Source organism: Mauremys mutica, chromosome 10 (assembly GCF_020497125.1).
Source record: "Mauremys mutica isolate MM-2020 ecotype Southern chromosome 10, ASM2049712v1, whole genome shotgun sequence".
Classification (NCBI taxonomy): domain Eukaryota; kingdom Metazoa; phylum Chordata; order Testudines; family Geoemydidae; genus Mauremys; species Mauremys mutica.
This window is the reverse complement of record NC_059081.1, coordinates 20,899,740-20,920,569: the sequence shown is the minus strand read 5'-3', so window position 1 is coordinate 20,920,569 and position 20,830 is coordinate 20,899,740. Positions and strand designations below refer to the sequence as shown.

The 20,830-nt window shown below is 37.7% G+C and overlaps 1 protein-coding gene across 1 annotated transcript in view; it reads left to right on the top strand.

Annotated features, from left to right (window-relative positions):
• Positions 1 to 20,830, top strand: part of LRP1B (LDL receptor related protein 1B) — a 1,288,869-nt gene that overhangs the window by 862,331 nt on the left and 405,708 nt on the right. The window contains exons 28-33 of the mRNA XM_045032831.1: positions 1,863 to 2,027; positions 2,688 to 2,932; positions 8,691 to 8,822; positions 10,947 to 11,174; positions 15,384 to 15,558; positions 16,128 to 16,222. Coding sequence (XP_044888766.1) covers positions 1,863 to 2,027; positions 2,688 to 2,932; positions 8,691 to 8,822; positions 10,947 to 11,174; positions 15,384 to 15,558; positions 16,128 to 16,222 — 1,040 coding nt within the window. The remainder of the gene's footprint in view (positions 1 to 1,862; positions 2,028 to 2,687; positions 2,933 to 8,690; positions 8,823 to 10,946; positions 11,175 to 15,383; positions 15,559 to 16,127; positions 16,223 to 20,830) is intronic.

Genomic DNA, 20,830 nt, shown 5'->3' with positions numbered 1-20,830 from the left:
ATGTGGGAAGGGGCTCCAGGCTGAGCCTGGGGCAGGGGGTTGGGGTGCAGGAGGGGGTGAGGAGCTGCAAGCTCTGGGAGAGAGTTGGCGTGCAGGAGGGGGCTCCAGGCTCGGGCAGAGTGTTGGGGTGCAGGAGGGTGCTGGCTCTGGGAGGGGGCTCAGTGCCAGTCAGGGGTTTGGGGTGCAGGAGTGCTGGCTCTGGGAGGAGGCTCAGGGCTGGGGTATGAGATGCTGGCTCTGGGTGGGAGGCACTTACCTCAAGTGGCTCCCAGTCAGTGGTGCACCGGGACATGGCCCCACTCAGGCACATTGGCACCTCCTCCCCATCACGAGCCGCCCTCTTTCTCCCCCCCGCCCCAGCCAGTAGTGCACTATATGGCCACGCTGCTCCCAGAATGGGCCAACACATCTCTGCGGCCCTTGGGGGAGGCACGTGGCGCCGCGTACTGCCCTTCTCTCAGACACCACCCCCGCAGTTCCCATTGGCCACATGAGAGATGCAGGGGTGGTGCTTGCAGGCAGGAACAGTGTGTGGAGACACCTGCCCCTCTCCCCCCCCCCGCCCCAGGACCATGGGGATGTGCTAGCCACTTCCGGGGCCTGCCTGAGTGGCCAGAGACCGCAATTGACTGGGAGAGTCTCCAGGATCAACTGTCTTAGACATAGTCTGCAGAACCCCAGGAATCTGCGGACCACAGGTTGAAAACCACTGGAGTAGAGAGTATGCTTATAAAATTTGCAGATGACACCAATCTGGGCGGGGTTGCAAGCACTTTGGAGGACAGGTTTAAAATTCAAAATGATCTTGATAAACTGGAGAATTGTTTTGAATTCAACAAGATGTAATTCCATAAATAAAAGTGCAAAGTACTTCCCTTAGGAAGAAAAAATAGAATGCACAACTACAAAGTGGGGAATAACTATCTAGGTTGTAGTACTGCTGGAAAGGATCTGGGGGATTATAGCAGACCACAAACTGAATATGAGTTGTCAATGTGATGCAGCTGCAAAAAGGCTAATATGATTCTGCGGTGTATTAACAGGAGTATTATATATAAGACATAGGAGGTAATTGACTTTTCTGCGTGGCACTGGTGAGGCCCCATCTGAAGTACTGTGTCCAATTCTGGAAGGATGTGAACAAATTGAAGAGTCTAGAGAGAGCAACAAAAATAATAAAAGGGTTAGAAAACCTGACCTAGGAGGGAAGGGTGAAGAAACTGGGCATATTTAGCCTTGAGAAAAGAAGACTGAGGGGTGACCTGATAGTCTTCCAATGTGTTAAGGGCTGTTATAAAAAGGACGGCAATCTCCATGTCCACTGAAGGTAGGACAAAATGTAATCGGCTTAGTATTCTGCAAGGGAGATTTAGATTAGATATTGGGGAAAAAATATCAATTATAAGGATAGTTAAGCTCTGGAATAGGCTTCCAGGGGAGGTTGTGGAATCCCTATCATTCGAAGCTTTTAAAAACAAGTTGGACAAACACATGTCAGAGATGGTCTGGGTTTATTTGGCACTGCCTCGGTGCAGGGGGTGGACTTGATGACTTCTCAAGGTCCCTTCCAGCCCTACACTTCTATGATTCTATGAAATGTGGAATTGAAATGCTTGTGCTTTTGATTTCATAGCTGTTTTGAAAATAGCAAAACTTTTTGATAAAGAAGAACTCTTCTGCATGAAAAGTGTTATAATTCCCAAGACTACTTATGTGCCTTAGTTTCTTCTGAAATATTTAAATATTAGAGACTTTTTTGCCCATTCTTTAAGTAGCCTGTACATTTTTTTGGTGTATACTTCGTTGTGTTTCATTTGGACATTGAAATTATAACTTTCCCTCTCCTCCCTGTAATCCTACAGAATTCTGTTTTGGACAGACTGGGATGCTAATTTTCCTCGCATTGAGTCTGCTTCCATGAGTGGGGCAGGAAGAAAAATCATCTATAAAGACATGGATACCGGAGCCTGGCCTAATGGTCTTACTGTTGATCACTTTGAAAAAAGAATAGTATGGACAGATGCTAGGTAAAAACAACAATAAAATATTTATTATCAGTTTACTACTATTTGTTGTTTTATGTAATGCCTAATCTGGATTGCAAGCAAATATGCTACTTTCTCCCCATTTAATTAAACACATTATGTATTTGCTGTTTTATGTTTTGATTCATCGAAGTTAATCAGAGTTCAGATCCTTAATATACATTTTATGTTTCTATGAATAAATATTGAACTTTTTCAAAATGTATGTAATGACCCAAATCCTACTTACCTTTCTCATGCAAATAGTATCATTAGCACTTGAGAACTACGTACATGTCAAAGACCCAGTTGTTGGTAAAGATTTTTCCTTTTAATTCAAGTGAATGGAAATTACTTTGTTTTTATTTCAATGGAATGGATAGAAGTCTAACTTTTAGATTGAGAGAATACAAGCAAAAGAGGAACCCATATGTCTTTTAAACAAGAAATTCTAGATAAATTGTGCTAGAGCCACTCTAAGGTGATGATTGTTCTTACATGCTTTGTCAGTAAACTTCTGGTTTTGCTGCCTGTAGTGGCAAGGCCATAAATACATTCTGAGAATATTCACTGAAGCATTTTCAGGCCTATTGTACTATCAGGTTAGCCCTGCAGATGTCCTAATTTTCACAAATTATTTTTTTATTTGGGTTTATCTTGTAGGTCTGATGCAATTTATTCTGCACTATACGATGGAACTGGAATGATAGAGATCATACGGGGTCATGAATATCTTTCTCACCCCTTTGCTGTCTCTTTGTATGGAAGTGAAGTATATTGGACTGACTGGAGGACCAATACATTGTCAAAAGCCAATAAATGGACAGGGCAAAATGTTAGTGTGATACAGAAAACCAGTGCACAGCCTTTTGACCTTCAAATATACCATCCAAGTCGTCAACCACAAGGTAACCTAAACATAATTGTCTGATCACATATATGTTTACATCTGTATAATCCAATTTTTGGGGTATGTACTATGTTTTCTACTTTTCTGATGTCTCAAGAAACATCTGCTTTGAGTTGTGGAATGTATAACAAGAAAAAACTTGGTAGAGGTTACAATTTTCAAATGTCACTTTGTTGCTTGTTTGGTGGAGGGGAAGAATTAAATGAAAATTCCTTTAATTTGAGTATCACTTTCTGGTTTGAACTTTCTTTTGTTTTGTCAATATGAAATGTAGCTCACAATGTATGTCTAATACCTTCTATTTTGGTTTTCTAAAAACAGTTGAAGTGTTGTCTGCTAGTATGAAAACCTTGATGTACACTCATAAAAGTCAGCTTACGGACAGGCTTTGTCATTGGTTACATTAAATATTGGCTGTTTTCAGTTTTGACAATGATCCTAGTACATTTTAAACAAATTCATTATCAGGATCACTAGACACATAATAATCATTGAATTATCTGCCCTGTTTATCTTCCTCAGTGAAGTATTACACCTACTTACGAAAAATGAAAGAACAGGTTAAAAACTGTGTTCTGGAGGACAAAATTACAATGAATGTAATTCAGTTTGCATGAATGCAATAATAGCGAATCATCAGTATAATTGTTTGTAGTTCTGGAAGAAATTACTACCAGACTTTGAACTTTTTATTCACAGTGGTGGGCACTTACTCCTGCAAATAGAACTACTGATATTAGTGGGAGTGAGTGCTCACCAATACACATAATGGGTTCACAGTCTGACATTGTGGTAATTTATGCATTATTATTATGTAGAAAAATATATTTAAATTATAGGAATAAATGTTTAAAATTCATCTTATAGCTGTCTTAACCTACTTGTGAGAAACTATTAGGATTTTTTTTTATAGAATAAACCTCATTTAGAAAGCTAAAGTTTGCCTGAACATTGTGGGATAATATGATATGCTTGACAGAGTTCCATTTTTTTCAATTCTAAATTTTCTAACTTGCATTCTTGCTATACACAATACAGAAAAGATGGACCTAAGAATGTTGCTTGTAACTGCTAATATCAATAAGGGACCCAGGAATAATTGAAGAACTTGAAGTGTGAGGTCCTGTGTTGAGGGCATTTTGTTACAATTTCATCTTGACAGCTGACTACCCCTTATTTGAAACTCTTTCCTACCCCTCCAGTTTTTTCTAACTTACCTAATTCTTAGAAAAAATATTTTTTTTCTAAGAATTAGGTAACAGAGAATATATAAATCAAACAAAAACTGATCATTAGACTTAATTCCAAGCCCAAGATTTTTGGTGTGGTTTAGGTAATTAGCATACCCTTCCTCTCTGCAACAAGTCCATCTACTTTTGCTCACATGCTATTAAAATAACATTGCAGCATTTCATCAGGTTTTGCATTCACACCTATGCTAACCATTTTCTTATTGTATATACTCTGTGAGTTCCTTGAAGTTAGAGCTGATCCAGAATACATTGCATGCCATAGATTTAGGCATCACAACTGTTGATGCAAAAAGATGCAAGAGAAATTTAAAATATTAGGTGGAGAAAAAATAGTGACTAGATAACACGCTGTGCAGGGCTGAGGGGACACGAGCCTGAAACTTGAGTGTAGTCATTGTATTCAGTGGGGAACAAAGGGAGTTAATCAGTTTAAAGAAAAAACACAAGTCTGAGACCCCGAGGAGTGAAAAGACCTAAAAGGTGTTTTGGATGAACATCTGAAATTATTTTGGCTTATTTTAACTTCTTGAGGTTGAAAACTGTTAATTTTGCACTATTTTAGTTCATCGGTTATATGTCTACTAAATAGTATCTGTACTTAAAAAATATTTTAAAGTGGTGCTTTGAAGTTTCTTCTGCAAATATTCTCCTCACCTTTGTATTTCCTCTTATTGAATATCACGTTCAGAGTCAGTTCCCTAGTGCAGGGTTCCAGCTTACTTCTGCTGCAAACCAACGGGCCAAAAGCACAAGGGAATCAGAATGGAGTGGGGAGATCTTGGCCATGTCCTTTTCCTCTGGCTTTGCCCTCTTTTCTTTTATGCCAGCATCAGAGAAAAGGAGGATCATAAGAGTACCTGTGCTGTCTCTATGCTACTAGTGAATCACTCTTGCACTTGAGAGATCCTTCCTGGGCTAATTATGTTGGGTTTACGGTCAATTTATGCTGCTAGTGCAGTACAAAGTTACTGCACCACATTGGGGCATATGGCACTATGCCTGAAACGTTAGTGGTGTGTATTACACACACACAAAAAGCTGCATTAGGAGAACATTACAGTTTCAAAGCCAAGTACTTACAAGTTTAGGAAATGCCAGAATTAAGGTTGCCTGTGAAACCTTCAATTGGTTCCCTTGTGCATCTGCATTATGAACTTCTTTAATTATATAATCACATTTTTTTCTACATAAACAACCTCACACCCTAAATTTTACAAAGCCTTCACCCTAAAGTAGAGTTTGCCATGTAACATTGTATTTTTCCTTACTCATCATTACACCCGCAGGCCGCGCATGTCCCACCTCAGTGCTGACAATCCCCATGACAAGATGACCATGTACATCACTATGATATTACCTACTAGGTAATATGAGGTATTCTGGATATCTCAAGGTACACATCCACCTCTTTACTTTGATCACACATGTGGTGGGGGCAGAGAGAGTCTGTCTCCTTCCCTAGGAGCTGGGCCCCCTCATATCACCTCATATCACCGTCACAGTTATGCCAAACAGTTTCAGCTAATCCCCGACCCATTCAATAGTACATCTAACACAATGAATGCAGCTGGAGTGCATGCAGATAACTCTCTGTGGTTGTTAATATCTCCATAGGGACAGAGTTAAGGTTGTGTTGGTGTGCACCTTAATTCTACATTTCCTGGTTTTCAAAGGTTTGAGTTTTGCTGAACTCCATGTTCTGGAAGGGTGTGAGATACCACTGGGCAATCCAACTCTCTGTTGACATTACTTTTGATCAGTGAATACGTCTAGGAACTTGAAATGCAGGATGGAGCCCTGTATACTGGAAAACAGCAACTCTGGAAAAATAAGGGCAATAGTGGACAAGTAATTGAACATAGGCGCTGATGCTATGCCAAAAAAGGAGCAAATGTGATCCTTGGATTTATAAACAGGGGAGTGGGAAAGAGTAGGATGATGCTTTTACCTCTGTACTCTGGATTGATACTGAAATGCTGCACGTAGTTCTGGTGTGCACATTTTTAAAGGATGTTGAAAAATTGGAGAGGATGTAAAAAACGCTATTTAAAATTATTTGACAGTTGGAAAAAATGTCTTACGGTGACAGATTTAAAGATTTAAAGAGAGAGCTTAATATGTTTAGTTTATGAAAGAAAGATTGAGCAATGATTGATAACAATGTGTAGGTACCTTCCTGTGGAGAAAATATTGGTTACTAACAGACTCTTTCCTCTAAGGGAGAAAGACATAAGAAGAACCAATGTTTGGAAGCTGAAGACAGACAAATTATAAATTAGGCACACCTTTTTAACAGTGAAGATTATTAGCCATTGGTACAAACAATAAGGAGAAGTGGTAGATTCTCTATCACTTTATGTCTTCATATCATGTCTTTCTGGAAGACACGCATTAGCCAAACACGAGTTATGCTTCAGTGAGACACGAATTATTGATCTTAGTACATGGAAAACTGGGTGAAATGTAATGTCCTGTGATATAGAGGAGGTCAGACTACATGATCTAATGATCCCTTCTGGTCTTAAACTCTATTCATCTATGTATTATGCCATTGCTTTTCAAGATGTCTTGCAATATTTTTGGTTTAGTGTATTACTTCCTAAAAGCTGAAAACTTCAGTGTCAAGAACCTTTGACACCAAAAAGACAACAGAATGCCTGGCTTCAGTCTTGCTATATCTTTTTGGAATACTGGAGAAGAGGAGACATAAAAATAGAAAGTTTGTTCTGGTATGGATTGGGAACAGGTTAGCTATGTGGCTTGCCATGAACTTATTTCTTATGCCCAAATTTGTTATTTATGTACTCAGTCCAACATACATTGAAATAAATAGAAAGGATCCCATTGATGTTAAAATAGCTAGATTGGGATTAGATATCTAACTTTAGACGACAAAGTCTGAATATTTTCCCACCTAGTTTTGCTAAGATATATTCAGAGTGATTTTTGCCCCAGATATTTCTTTTTATGTAACATTCAGTTTTTTGTGGAGCAAGTCCCCTGAAAAATGGGGCCAGTACTGTCAAGTTTTCTAAACTCTTAAAGCTCTGAATCCTTGGAAAACTGAGAACATGCTGAGTTATCCATTCTTTCCCAATTCAAGGTTATACTTTAAAATCACACTTTTAAAAGGCCCTTTCATACTTAAGCAACCATGAAAACAAATCATTTATATAAAAGTAATCTATTTTGTCAGTAACTTTCAGTGTTCCCTTTTCTATTTTATAAGATAAATATTTGAATTAGAGTTGTCTTCATCACAACTCTGCTGTTTCTGCTTGATTCTTCAGTGAAATAATTCTCTAATTTTTACATCAAATAGTTGCCATGAGAGTGATTGAGGCACAATAAATTCCATACACGTTATTACACAATAAAGTGAAAGGAAGAGGTGGGTGGTGAAGGACTATATTTAATCGTTTGAAAAACTTGCACTGGTAACTGGGAAGAGCACAAGTCAGAAACATAAACCTGTATTATTAGTATAGTTTAGAATATGGCATAAAAATGACTGTGCTGGGTCAGACCAATGTTCCATCGTGCCCAGTATCCTGTCTTCTAACAGTGGATGGTGCTTCAGAAGGACTTAAGAGATTAGGCAAGTTATTGAGTGAGCCATCTCCTGTTGTTCAGTTCCAGCTTCTTGCAATCAGAGGTTTAGGGACACCCAGAGAATGAGGTTGCATCCTGACCATCTTAGCTAATTCTTATTGATGGACCTAGCCTCCATGAACTTATCTGATTCTTTTTTGAACCCAGTTGTACTTTTGACCTTCACAACATCCCCTGGCAATGAGTTCCACTGTTTGGCTGTGCATTGTGTGAAGAGGTACTTGTTTATGTTTGTTTAAACTAAATAGGGAGCAGATTTGAAACTGTTTCTCATTGTGGTAGGCCTTTAAAACTGTGCAAATATATAAAGGGCTCTCCACATCTAATTATTTTAAAATTAGTATGGCTTTGAATTTTTTATATATGTAACTGAATGTTTTAAGAAATAAAGAGGCCTTTTCCTGCATTGTATGGTACGGTTTTATAAAAACCTTGAAGATATTCAGTCATTAAAACCTCATGTATATATTACAAATATACCTGGTTTTAAACCCTGTATTCAGGCCAAATTCCTCCATAGATAATTAGGTTCTGCTGTTTACCATTCTCTTTGCAATTTCGACTGGAGAGGTTCCCTGTGTGTGTGTGTGTGTGTGTGTGTGCGCGCGCGCGCATGTGCTTATGTATATTGGTTGGCTGTTTCTTTCCCCCAAATTTTTTTGTTTTGTTTTCAGCGATGGATGAAGTGATCTCTATTTATATATAAATGTGTAAAGTGCTTTGTAATCAATTGTGATAGACATTGATAAACATCATGATATAAATGACACGAATAGTTATATGGTTACATTCTCTGCGCATTGATGGAAGATTGATTCCTGGCCCCAGAAGGTTGTTTTTATTTAAACTCTTTATTCTATCCACTATTAATATCTCATTATATAATTCCAGCTCCTAATCCTTGTGCTGCTAACAATGGCAGAGGTCCGTGTTCTCATATGTGTCTGATCAATCACAACAGAAGTGCTGCATGTACATGTCCTCATCTGATGAAACTGTCCATAGACAAGAAAACATGTTACGGTAAGTTTCTTATTTTTAATTGGGAACCAAATTTTTTCTGATTTCATTAGATTTTAAACTGGACAGAATAGAGCTAAATAATCTTAAAAATAGTCTGTAGAGTTCTTTTTAGTGATAATTTTGAAGGTACACCTACATTTTTGAAAGCAGATAGATTATTCTAATATATGCAGTGTGTGGAACTTTGATATTTTTAAATGTGTTCATTTTTTCTAATGCTTATGTATGTCATGTGTTAGTAGAACTTATCTCTGTAGTACAGGAAGATTTATAAGTGTAAAGTGCAGCATCAGAAAATGATGACATAAAAAAAATACTTAATAGCTTTAATCTCTACCTGCTCTTCTTCTGAAGTCTTCTTAGCATAATTTTGGGGGATTAAAAACTAAAATGAAGAACATGCATAAAACAGGTAGCTTTGCAAGGGGCGGGTGTGTGTGTATAAAGATTATAAGCAAAGCTTTATAATAGCCCCAGAAATGTCAAATAATTTTGTTCATTATTTGTAAAAGCTTTTAATGCACTCTTCTTTGCAGTACTTAAATAGGAAATTTCTAGAAAAATATTTTGCTATACCAAAACGTGTTAAAGAAAACAAAAGTTACCTCTGCACTGACGCGTTTCTCTAAAACATCTTAAGTAGTTTAGAGACAAGGGGAAAAAGGGTTCTGTTTTGCCCCTGATATAGGCTATTCATGTATCATATATTAACATTATTATTGTGTATTTTGTAAGTGAACAATGGGCCCCTTCTTTGTTCTCCCCATGTTTTTCGTCTCATCTATTTGTAATCAGTGCAGACGTTGAAGAGCTTCTTATAACTACTTCCATTTGTAATTTTTTCCTGATGTACATCAGTGATTTTCCTAAGATTTCAAATACCATTTGGTATTACAAAGATGTGCAAATAGAGAGCTAGATGAGAGGATTGGGCAAAAAGAAATCTGATGAGGTTTAACAAGGATAAGTGCAGAGTCCTGCACTTAGGAAGGAAGAATCCCATGCACTGCTACAAACTAGGGACCGAACAAGTAGGCAGCAGTTCTGCAGAAAAGGACCTATGGGTTATAGTGGACGAGAAGCTGGATATGAGTCGACAGTGTGCCCTTGTTGCCAAGAAGGCTAACAGCATTTTGGGATGTATAAGTAGGGGCACTGCCAGCAGATCGAGGGACGTGATCATTCCTCTCTATCTGGCCTTTGTGAGGCCTCATCTGGAGTACTGTGTCCAGTTTGGGGCCCCACTACAAGAAGTATGTGGAAAAATTGTAAAGAGTCCAGCGGAGGGCAACAAAAATGATTAGGGGGCTGGAACACATGACTTATGAGGAAAGGCTGACAGAACTGGGATTGTTGAGGGAGGATTTGATAGCTGCTTTCAACTATCTGAAAGGAGGTTCCAAAGAGGATGGATCTAGACTGTTCTCAGTGGTAGCAGATGACAGAACAAGGAATAATGGTCTCAAGTTGTAGTTGGGGAGGTTTAGGTTGGATATTAGGAAAAACTTTTTCACTAAGAGGGTGGTGAAGCACTGGAATGAGTTACCTAGGGAGGTGGTAGAATCTCCTTAAAGGTTTTTAAGGTCAGGCTTGACAAAGCCCTGGCTGGGATGATTTAATTGGGGATTGGTCGTGCTTTGAGCAGGGGGCTGGACTAGATGACCTCCTGAGGTCCCTTCCAACCCTGATATTCTATGATTCTATGAAGTACTCTCATCGACATAGTGCTGTCTACACTGGGATTAGGCTGGTATAACTGCATTATTTAGATGTTTTCATACCCCTGAGTGACATAGTAATACTGATGTAAGTTTGTACTGTAGACCTGGCCTCAGGGAGCTAATAGTTTTAAAATACTACTTCCAGTCTATTCTTTCTTTGGAATCCTGCAAGGCTACATTGATATAATCGATTAGGAAAAGGTTTTAAATATGTGTAAATTAATACACTTTACTTCTCTATAGTGGCTTGCTACACATTATATCAATAGATTTGCATACAAAACATTGTTCTTACATCACTGATACAAACTTTGCTTAAAATTTGTAAAATAATATTTAGGGGATAACTTTGAATCCAGTCAGTTTTCATTAAGGAACAAAATATTTTCCTTTTTTCGTACAGAAATGAAGAAATTTCTTCTTTATGCAAGACGGTCAGAAATAAGAGGTGTGGATATAGAGAATCCATACTTCAACTTCATCACTGCCTTCACAGTCCCTGACATTGATGATGTCACGGTCATAGATTTTGATGCAGCAGAGGAACGCTTGTACTGGACTGATGTAAAAACACAAACCATCAAGCGTGCTTTTATTAATGGGACTGGATTGGAAACAGTTATCTCAAGAGGTGAACAACATAATGTTTATGTAAAAGTAGTAATTATTCATTATAATAAATATGCATGTGTACTAACTGTGGAATACATAAATTTGTCCACATTTCTTGTGACTTGTATGTTAAATGGATTACAGAAAATTGGTGCAGGATAATATTGTTTATTAATAGACCAATACAAATGTAGTAAGACATTGATTTCATCTTTATAGAGGCATAAAACATATATGCTTTTGAATATAATTAAGATTTAGCTGGGGTATCTAATATTTATTAAAAAATTAAATTTGTTTTATCTAACAGAAGAAATGCTGCCTTCCTAGAAAGGTTAGAAAGAAGAAAATTAAAAACAAAAAGCAGGAAAAAAATAGTGTACTGAAAATAGCTTTACATTTAATGCATTTTTATGCTCTCTTTCGTGGTCAGTTACACTGACTTTGGCAGAAAAGATGAGCTCCCTCTGGACCATTGTGCTTGCCTACTTGTCGCCACTCAGATATATTTTGTGAACCACAACCCGAATTTCAAATACAAAAAAAAATACAAAGTGGCAGTAACTTTGGGGTGATGCCTGCATAGTTTACACCTTCAAGAATTGTACTCTATATTGGATTTAGAATGTTTGTAATATTACCATTATTAACATACCTGTTGCTTTCTTCCACTGTATCCAAGCTTCAACTGATTGGTATTAGTGAGGCTCTTTATCATGCTTGACCATAGCCAATACATCATTGTTGAGAAGTGCAACCTTTTGATCCTGTTTCCTTCCATTACACTTGGCCTGTGTTAGTTTTCTGGCTGATTGATGCTTCAATGCTGAATTGTTTTTTCTCTGTTTTCATAAATGGCTAGCTCTTCTTATCACAGTAGACAAAGGAAACTGATAAAAAGGCAATATTTTACTTAGATGATGTATGTGTGTACATGAACAACTACTAAGTCATTTGTCCAGAGAAGAATCATGACTTGCTAGGTGCATATTGCATCCTCACTTGTACGCCTCATCCTTCTGTGGAAATACCAATATCCTTCTTTAGAAATACTGATATTCCTAATGCTTACTGAGCTCGCTGTGCTTCACAAAAGTTGATCTCCAGTGAGGCGCACCAAGGATTTTGACATCAACCACGCTGGTGCAGGTCAAGGGAAAGCCTAGACTGATTGTTCCCCTGCCAGCCTGCAAATACTTCTCCTCAGAAAGATGTAGGGATGCCCTGAGCTGAGTTTGAGGTATCAGTGCCCTCCATCCTTGCGTGCCATCATTCTAGTACTGAAGGGTGACTTTTTTTCTTTTCTTTTTTTCCCTACCAAAGTGAGGTATTGTCTCCTGAAGAAGGCACTCTGCTTGCCTTGAGTAGTTCCAGTCACCAAAGTCTCAGCATTTGATTCCTGTTTGCATTACACAAAGTTTGTACATTCCAGGAGGCAGCAACTGAAATATTTTCATATTTGATAGCACATAAGTAGTTTGCACCATGCTGTTTTGAAATGCTCTGCACTGTGAATGCAGAGACTGCATTAGCTCTGGGATCTGAACTCTGCTGTCTCCACATACTCAGCACCAGAATTTACCAGTACTGATGTTACTCCATTTGTTGGCTTCATTGGCCATTTGGTGTAACCAGTGTCAATTCCTGTACTGGGAGCAGCAGGTCTCCTCTCCAGCAGCAGGTCTCCTCTCCTCTGTATGAACACAAGATTCTAAACCACCTGCTTGAAATCAGGAGGGCCAGTCTAATGAGCACTTTCTGGAGGAATATGTATCTATTCAGAAACTGAAGTGATGGTTGACTCCTCAGAGGCAAAATTAAAATAAGAACAGTACAAGGAAAATAGCACTTCTGCGGAGGGTTGTACCTTTTCTCATTTTTATGATCAAATAAGTAATACTGAAGGCTTTTCTTTAGCCCCTCTCCAGACAATCCCAAGTCAAATTTTGACAAGTAGCGAGACTATGCTCTCCTTTGCAATATGCCAGCAGTGTACTTGTATTCTTTTCTAGATCAACTGGTGAAGAAGTGTCAGCATTTTCATTTAATTTTGGATGTTTCTAAGTTGGCTGATATATATATTTTGGGGAGAATGTTGTGTGTTTCCCACTGTCTTCATGAATCCAGTGATGGAGTCAACAGTGGCCAGATCAAAAATCACACAGACTCTCAGTTCTGTATGTTGGACCTGAACTGAAGTGCTGGAATTCTTCTAAAAAAAAGAGTTTGTCAGCTGAAGTGGCTGAATGCCAGAAAAAATTGAGTTCTTGTATAAACTATTTAATTACAAAAAATGCAAAACTTGTCAATGAATTTGATGAGTAATGTATTATCTTTCTCTTTATATCTATCTTCCTTCTGCAGTGACCACAGTTCATATTGCAAATTACCTTTCATATATAGACCAGATGCAATTTGACTTGAATTAAATAACTAGCAAAATCTATAATGCCAGAACATGGCTCAAAATCATCTGCATATGCTCTGTGATGTCATAGATAAAGCAAAAAGGCTGACAGCACAAGGGTTCAGTTCAAGGGTACTTAGCAGGGACAGTCATTGTGTTCAACTTCTTCAGAGACCATTGGGTTCTGAGCCCCATTTCCAAAAGGAGCAAAAGTTTCCAAGTTTCTGAAATATTTCCATGCAATATAGCTAGTTTAGCAATCTCAGCTTGACAAGATCTTGGAGGGAGACCAAGAATCAGTTTTACTTCAAAATATTTTCTTCATATTCCCTCTTGTGGGCAAAGAGGCCTCATACTGCAGAGTTTCAGAGCCTACTGGAAAGCTCTGATATTAGGCCATGTGAGTAGCTTCAAACATTTGGAACAAGGTGATGGCTTGTGGCTCCACTTGCCTTAGTCCCTTCTCTTTCTCAGTCAGCTGTGGGCAGAATTGTGCTGCCCCTGGACTCTGGTCTTTGATCAGATTTCTCTAATATACCTTTTTATGTATATGCATTGATATGGGGGGGTGGGTTGGTTGGTTGGTTGGTTGTTTTTTCAGTAGTAGTTTTTAGATTGATAATGATAGCTCTGGCATCATGGCCAAGTAAGACTTTGAAAAATATGGATTCTAGAAGTGTATGTCTTGCCTCTATAGTATTCCTGAATTTGATGTTCATATCCAGTGTCTCATCTAACTTGACATAGTCATTCCCAGTTTGGTGCTTGGTTTACTGGACTTTTATGGCTGAACCTGTAAAGAAGAGTAGACTTTGGTGCTGGTTTGTCTCAGGAAGGAGGCTGTAAGATCTTTGGATATGATCCAGGTTCAAGGCCTTTGTTCTGTACAGGGATACATAGTATGCCATCCTTAGCTTCCAAGTCCCACAGAGGGAGCAAGTTGAAGCCTTCATTACAGGAACCAGTGCCTTTTTCCAGATCCTAGTTGGAGTCCAGTTCTGGAATTAGGTACTACAACACTGGCAATGCTGTATCTATCTTCCTACATTACTGGTGCCATGGAGCCCTCAGGTTTGGAGTCTTCCTTAGTGCTTTCTTTGGCTCAGGTGCTGACCAGTAATGCTGAATCTGTATCTTTGGTGCCAGGGCCTTGATGCTAAGAAAGTAGGGAGAAACAGCACTTCCAGACTCATGCTGGACTCCAATGGAATCAGTCAGTGCAGTTGTGCTCATTGTTTGAGGAGGCCTTTTAACAGCCCGCCTATGAATCATCATCCCCCTCAGATTGAGCATGAGATTTCATCACACATCATGTTTGATTTTGTATACATTTACTTTAAAAATATAAATTAATCTCTGAACCTGTTAAGGGAGGGTGATTTGTTCCAAATCATGTTTGTCAAACTGACGCTTTTTAAACAGCACACCTATTGCAGAGGTATTAAAAACAAACAAATAATGCTTCCCCCCTAAATTGAAAAATCGCACTACCAGTTATACAGTTTATATTTGGTTATTATCCTTGGACAATACGATTGATGTCTATTTTTTACTCCTCAGTGTTTGCTGAGAATTATTGACTGTTTAGTGCAATTTCGATGTTAATTGTTGCTGTAGGCTTTCATCTGGCTCAGCAGAACATTAACAATTATTCATGTTTTAACAGTGGTTGATAAGTGAATGAGATTGCAATCTTGAACAATTTTGCTAACAAATTAAAATATAAATTATTTTTCCCTAAAACAGAAAATAATTTATTTGGAAAGGAAACCAAATGAACAACCTAGATTCACTTTTAATTTGCTCTTTCATGTTTTGCAGATATTCAGAGTATTAGAGGCCTCGCAGTGGACTGGGTGTCACGAAATTTGTACTGGATTAGCTCGGAGTTTGATGAAACTCAAATTAATGTGGCACATTTAGATGGTTCTTTGAAAACCTCAATCATCCATGGAATCGATAAACCCCAGTGTCTTGCAGTTCACCCTGTCAGGGGGTAAAGTATGATTATTCTTAACTGGTGGGATTTCATAAAATATATGGAAAGATTCCTTGTATTTGTCACTAGGCATGGTGGCTTTTCAGTACTTGCTTTTATTTTTAGGACTACTATGAAAAAATATTGAATATCTTGGATTTGACAACTCATTTTCTCAGTCTTAATAATACAGATAGATCTTAATACAGTTATTTCTGACATTGCATTAACATGCCTTATATAATTGCAGGTGAACAAGGGAAAAGAAAAGTGTGTGTGTGTGTGCGCGCATGTGCACAACTGACCATTTGTGTAAACTTAGGGAAAAGCATAAGTATAGGTGCTAGACTTGCTGATTTCTACTTTATTTGTCCCAAATGCATGTGCTTCAGAACTTTTATACAGAATTTCTTGCACTGAATACAGAAGACTTTTATAACAAACCTTATTATGAACTAGATAGTACAGCCATTCATATTGTAACAACATTGTATGTACTATTCATTTGATCATCTTTTCAAAACTGACACATTTAGAACATGGCGTATATGAAACCAAATTTTCAGTCAGTCTTGTTTCTTGTTAAGGAAGCTTTACTGGACTGATGGGAACACAATTAATATGGCAAACATGGATGGCAGTAACAACAAAATACTCTTTCAGAATCAAAAAGACCCAGTTGGTAAATATTGTTTTATGCTATTCCTTTTTATTTAAAGTTGTTTTAATATTGAAATTATTTTATGTGATATTTAAAGTGCTGTGTTTCATGTAGTATATATCTATAATATTGAAGATATTAAGAAACAAAAATATATTTAGAATATGCAATATACATTTAATTGTCATTATTTTATTTTATCCTTTTAAGGCATTTGTACACTGCCCATTGGAGTCAATGGGAGTTAGAGTAGATTTGTTATAACTGTATGAACTTGCATAAAGGTCTGCAATTGATAGTATATAGGCTGAAGTTGAAATTAATTATCCTAGAGGCATATTCTTTGACCCAACAAAAATCCTTGGATATAGTCTTTGAATATAGTATAATGGGTGTGTTTCTGTCGTGGGTATAGGAAGGAAAGATATGGGGAACTCAAGCTTTAGGCTCACAGCCCCTCAATGCTCAGTCTGGAACATATCTCTAGCGGGTTGTCTGCACCCATTGCAGAACTAAAGGTGTTGGATATGTCACTTCATGAATTCCTCCCATTTGTTCCCCCTGAAGAGGTGGTGTTCCATAGTAGAGCTGCTTTGCTGCTGCTGTGTGAAGTGAGAGGGAAGTGGCTCACAGACCTCTGCTCAGAATCCCATCTTTCTGATGAAAGAAAATTTGGCCCTTAAATTTTAGTTCATAGCAAAGGACAGAAATAGAAATGGAAATAAATGTACTACCTATAACTGCTTTTTACTAAATGTTAATATTGCTTACTGTGTGCCACTGATGTAATATGTTATTTTTAATACTGTTGAAATATTAGCTAGGATATAATATGTGAGAAACTATTAACATTATGACTCTTTTTGACAAAATTATCTGCTATCATGTTTTATTCCTATCTTTTGTGATGGTGGTCATTCTGTTTTCTTTCTGGTATTTCATTTCTTCTGGGTGTTTAAATATACCATTATTCATTTTGTCTTTTTGAACATAATTAGAGAGTTTTTATCACATATTGTTTTATGGTATCATATTTAGTAAGCATGAATATGCAAAGTAAGCAAGAGAAAAAATTACCGAAATAATTAAATTGGCATTAAAGCAAATGCAATGTGCTTTTCATTCTGAAAATCAATTTCTGGTAGTTCTCTTTTGATACCTTTTACGTTTTAAGAATATAAATTAGAGATAATTCAGTACAGGCACTTTATTGCCAAATCCTGGAATAAATCTTACTGCACAATCCAGAGAATAAACCTGCTATGGAAAATATTCAACAAGCCTTTTCCCTCACACTGGTGTAGTTTCACATGTGTCATGCGACACAGAGATAAATTATGCACTTGGAGATTAAAAGGTAAATTCAAGAGTTAAATCTGCTATGGTATATAAAATGATAAAATATAGAAAGGGAATAAATATGCAAGATTAGGATACTGCTTGATTACAACCTTATAAAGGTGGATTAAATGTGGACTAACACAGTTTTTTCAGTGCTTATCTGAATTGTGCAGAACACTTCACATTGACTGTGAATATGATCATGGGGTCATATGCTCTTCTTGAGAAGACATGCAAAAAGGCAGTTTGTATTAACAAAGGTGAAAAGCAAGCTAAACTGCATGTGCAGGTGAAAGAAAATTGGTATACTCTATTGCTGGATGTATAGCAGTATTGCCACAGCTTCAGCCCCAATCTTACAAAGATTTACTCTGCATTGGTCAAAATCAGTCAGCACCTCTCAACCATCAGTCTGACAACTTTGACTTAAATTGAACTATTTAGGATAATTATCTTTTTTAACTGGTTTGATTTTTTTTTTTTTTTAGAATTTTCACATTTGCCTTCAGTAGTGAAATAACCTTAGTTGAGGAACATTTAAGAACATTTAACGGCATAGTATTATCTGCATAGTTTCTGATAGTCATCCTGTAGACCAGTGGCTCTCAACTTTTCCAGACTACAAATCCTTGCATTACTCCTAAGTTTCACCTCACTTAAAAACTACTTGCTTACAAAATCAGACAAAAAAATACAAAAGTGTCACAGCACACTGTTACTTAAAAATTACTTATTTTCTCATTTTCACCAAATAATTGTAAAATAAATCAACTGGAATATAAATATTGTACTTATATTTCAGTGTATAGTATATAGAACAGTGTAAACGTGTCATTGTCTGTATGAAATTTTAGTTTGTAATAACTTCGCTAGTGCTTTTTATGTAGCCTGTTCTAAAACTAAACAAATATCTAGATAATCAGTTGTACCCCCTGCAAAGTCTCTGGTACCTCCAGTGATATGCATACTCCTGTTTGAGAACCACTGCTGATGTCAGTGCTTAGTTAAATAATAAGGTCCTGGGTGAGCTATTGTGGGAAACTTTTTCTTAAAAATATTTGGAGGGTTATTACTATTAGTAACCTAACAATAATAGATACTTAACAGATTCATCTAGAATGAATAAATAAACTCTGTGTTATCGATGGGCATGTAGGATTGTGCTAGTAATTAAACTATAATTGAATGTGTTAGTATAAGACCATCACAGCAGGAAAACAAGGTATAACAAAAGAGGGAAACATAACTTAAAATAAAAATTATATACAAATATAACATTGGAAGAATAAGGTCATTGAGCATGTGTGCAGTGTTATAGAATGTGGAGGGTTTATAGCATGCTACCAAAAACAAGCTGTACTGCCAAAGTCACAGGAGCAAAACGGTGATTTTAACCATCTTAGAACTGCCAAATCTTGTGGATTTTTACAGGGCCAGAGAAAGACACTCCTCCAATCCTAGGAGTTGTCCCCTTACAAAATTTCAGAGTAAAAAGAGGTCTCAAGAACCTTTTTAAGGTAGAAAGTGTTAGGCAACTTTAATATAGGGTTTGCTGTCATACTCTCGATAATGTACTTTTTACAGTAGTGGAATGTTTCTTGCAAATCAGGAGAAGGTTGTGAAGAGAGAAGACAAGAACAACATAGGTCTTGGTAAATGAGGAAAAAAAATACAAAAAAATCAACATAAAATGCAATTTCCTTGTATTTTTAAAGAGTTGTGAAGTTCCTTGTGATGTTTTTAAATATTATGTTGTGAAGCAATCTGAGTTATTTTAATACTTCATAGAAAAGTATAGAATCTGTGCATATGCACTTCAAATAGAAATGGGTTTAAATAAACTTTGGAAAGTTTGTTTCTCAGGAGTTTCAGGCGAGTAAAAGTTTCAGGTTTCATGTTCACTGGAGAAAGACAATATGGAATATTGGGAGTGGGCTGAATGGTGTCAGTTGCATCAGCATTTTAAATTGCAAGAGAGAACCAGTGGTGCTAGCTGAATGGGAGTGGAGCAAAGGAAGCCAAGCTTATACAACTAGAGACAGGAAGGGCCTCAACAGAGCAACTGTAAATTGACAGTAAGAGGAGGAGTGGCTGAGCAGAATAATATAGCTGAGTTGGGGATGAAACTTGCCACACATTCAAGTAATGCCTTTGTGGAAATGAGGGTGGAACCAAGCAGAAAATTACAATTTATTTATTTTTGACTTCAGAATCTTTGTCTAGCATCCTCATTTTAAAAAAAATCCCTCTTTCAAAAGTTCATCTTACTACGCTAATTATTTTGCATTTTTCTCTCTCTAGGATGTTGAGCTTAATTATTTAGGTTCACTATTATTCACTGGCTCAACTATAGTTACTTCTTGAACCAACTCCTGAGTATTACTTAGTACTAGCTAGTATTCTCTTGTGTGCTTGTTACAGGTTAGCTGGCAGTCATGCTGTCAGTCTGCTGGTGACAAACTCTGCTAAAGAAAATGAACCAGCCCAGATCCACCTGGGAATAACTGATTGCCTGTGTAGCTGGGCAGTAGTTAATTAGTTAAGGAACAGCTTGGTCTTATAACAGGTGATGTGGCCTCAGGCAGGAGAGAACACAGGGAGAAGGTACCTGGGAAAAGAATTCTGCAGGCAAGCTAGCTAGGAATCTAGTCCCAGTGGGATCTTCTAGAGAAAAGAGCTTCCTGAGCAGAGGAACAGTTCCCAGAATACAGAAAGACAAAGTTTCCAAAGAGAGGACTTCTCAGGGAGCTCACCAGGAAAGGAAGCGAAGGAAGAATGATCCTTGGTGGGGAGGCTTTGAAAGGGAAGAGCTATGAATGCCAACCCTCAGCAAAACCATGAAAGGACTTCACTAGGTAGCATGTGAGCCCCAGATCAAAGGAATTATGTGCTGTTCTGAGAAAGTGTCATCACTGTTTGACCCCTGTGGGGACCATGACTAAAGAGGAGAGACCCTTTCCTAGCTAATGACAGAAGCCTTGACTCCAGAAGAGGGTTCTGGGTCAACGAGGCCTCACTTGTATGAGACCTGGACATAAGTGGGGTTAATAGACTATGGGTAACTCCCTGCCTCCAGCGAGGATGCCGGGGTGGAGGCCTATTCATGTAATTCTTTGCCTTTAGATTATATAAACTAGATCCCTAAAGGGAAACTATTCAGTATACATAAGCCTTATTGGATGTACTGAACACCCAGTAGGGGAAACTCAGGCAGAAACTTAATTGCAGCACTGCATGGGACCACTGTGGCGTACACCATGGGTGAGGGGCCCCATTACAGTGCTCTAG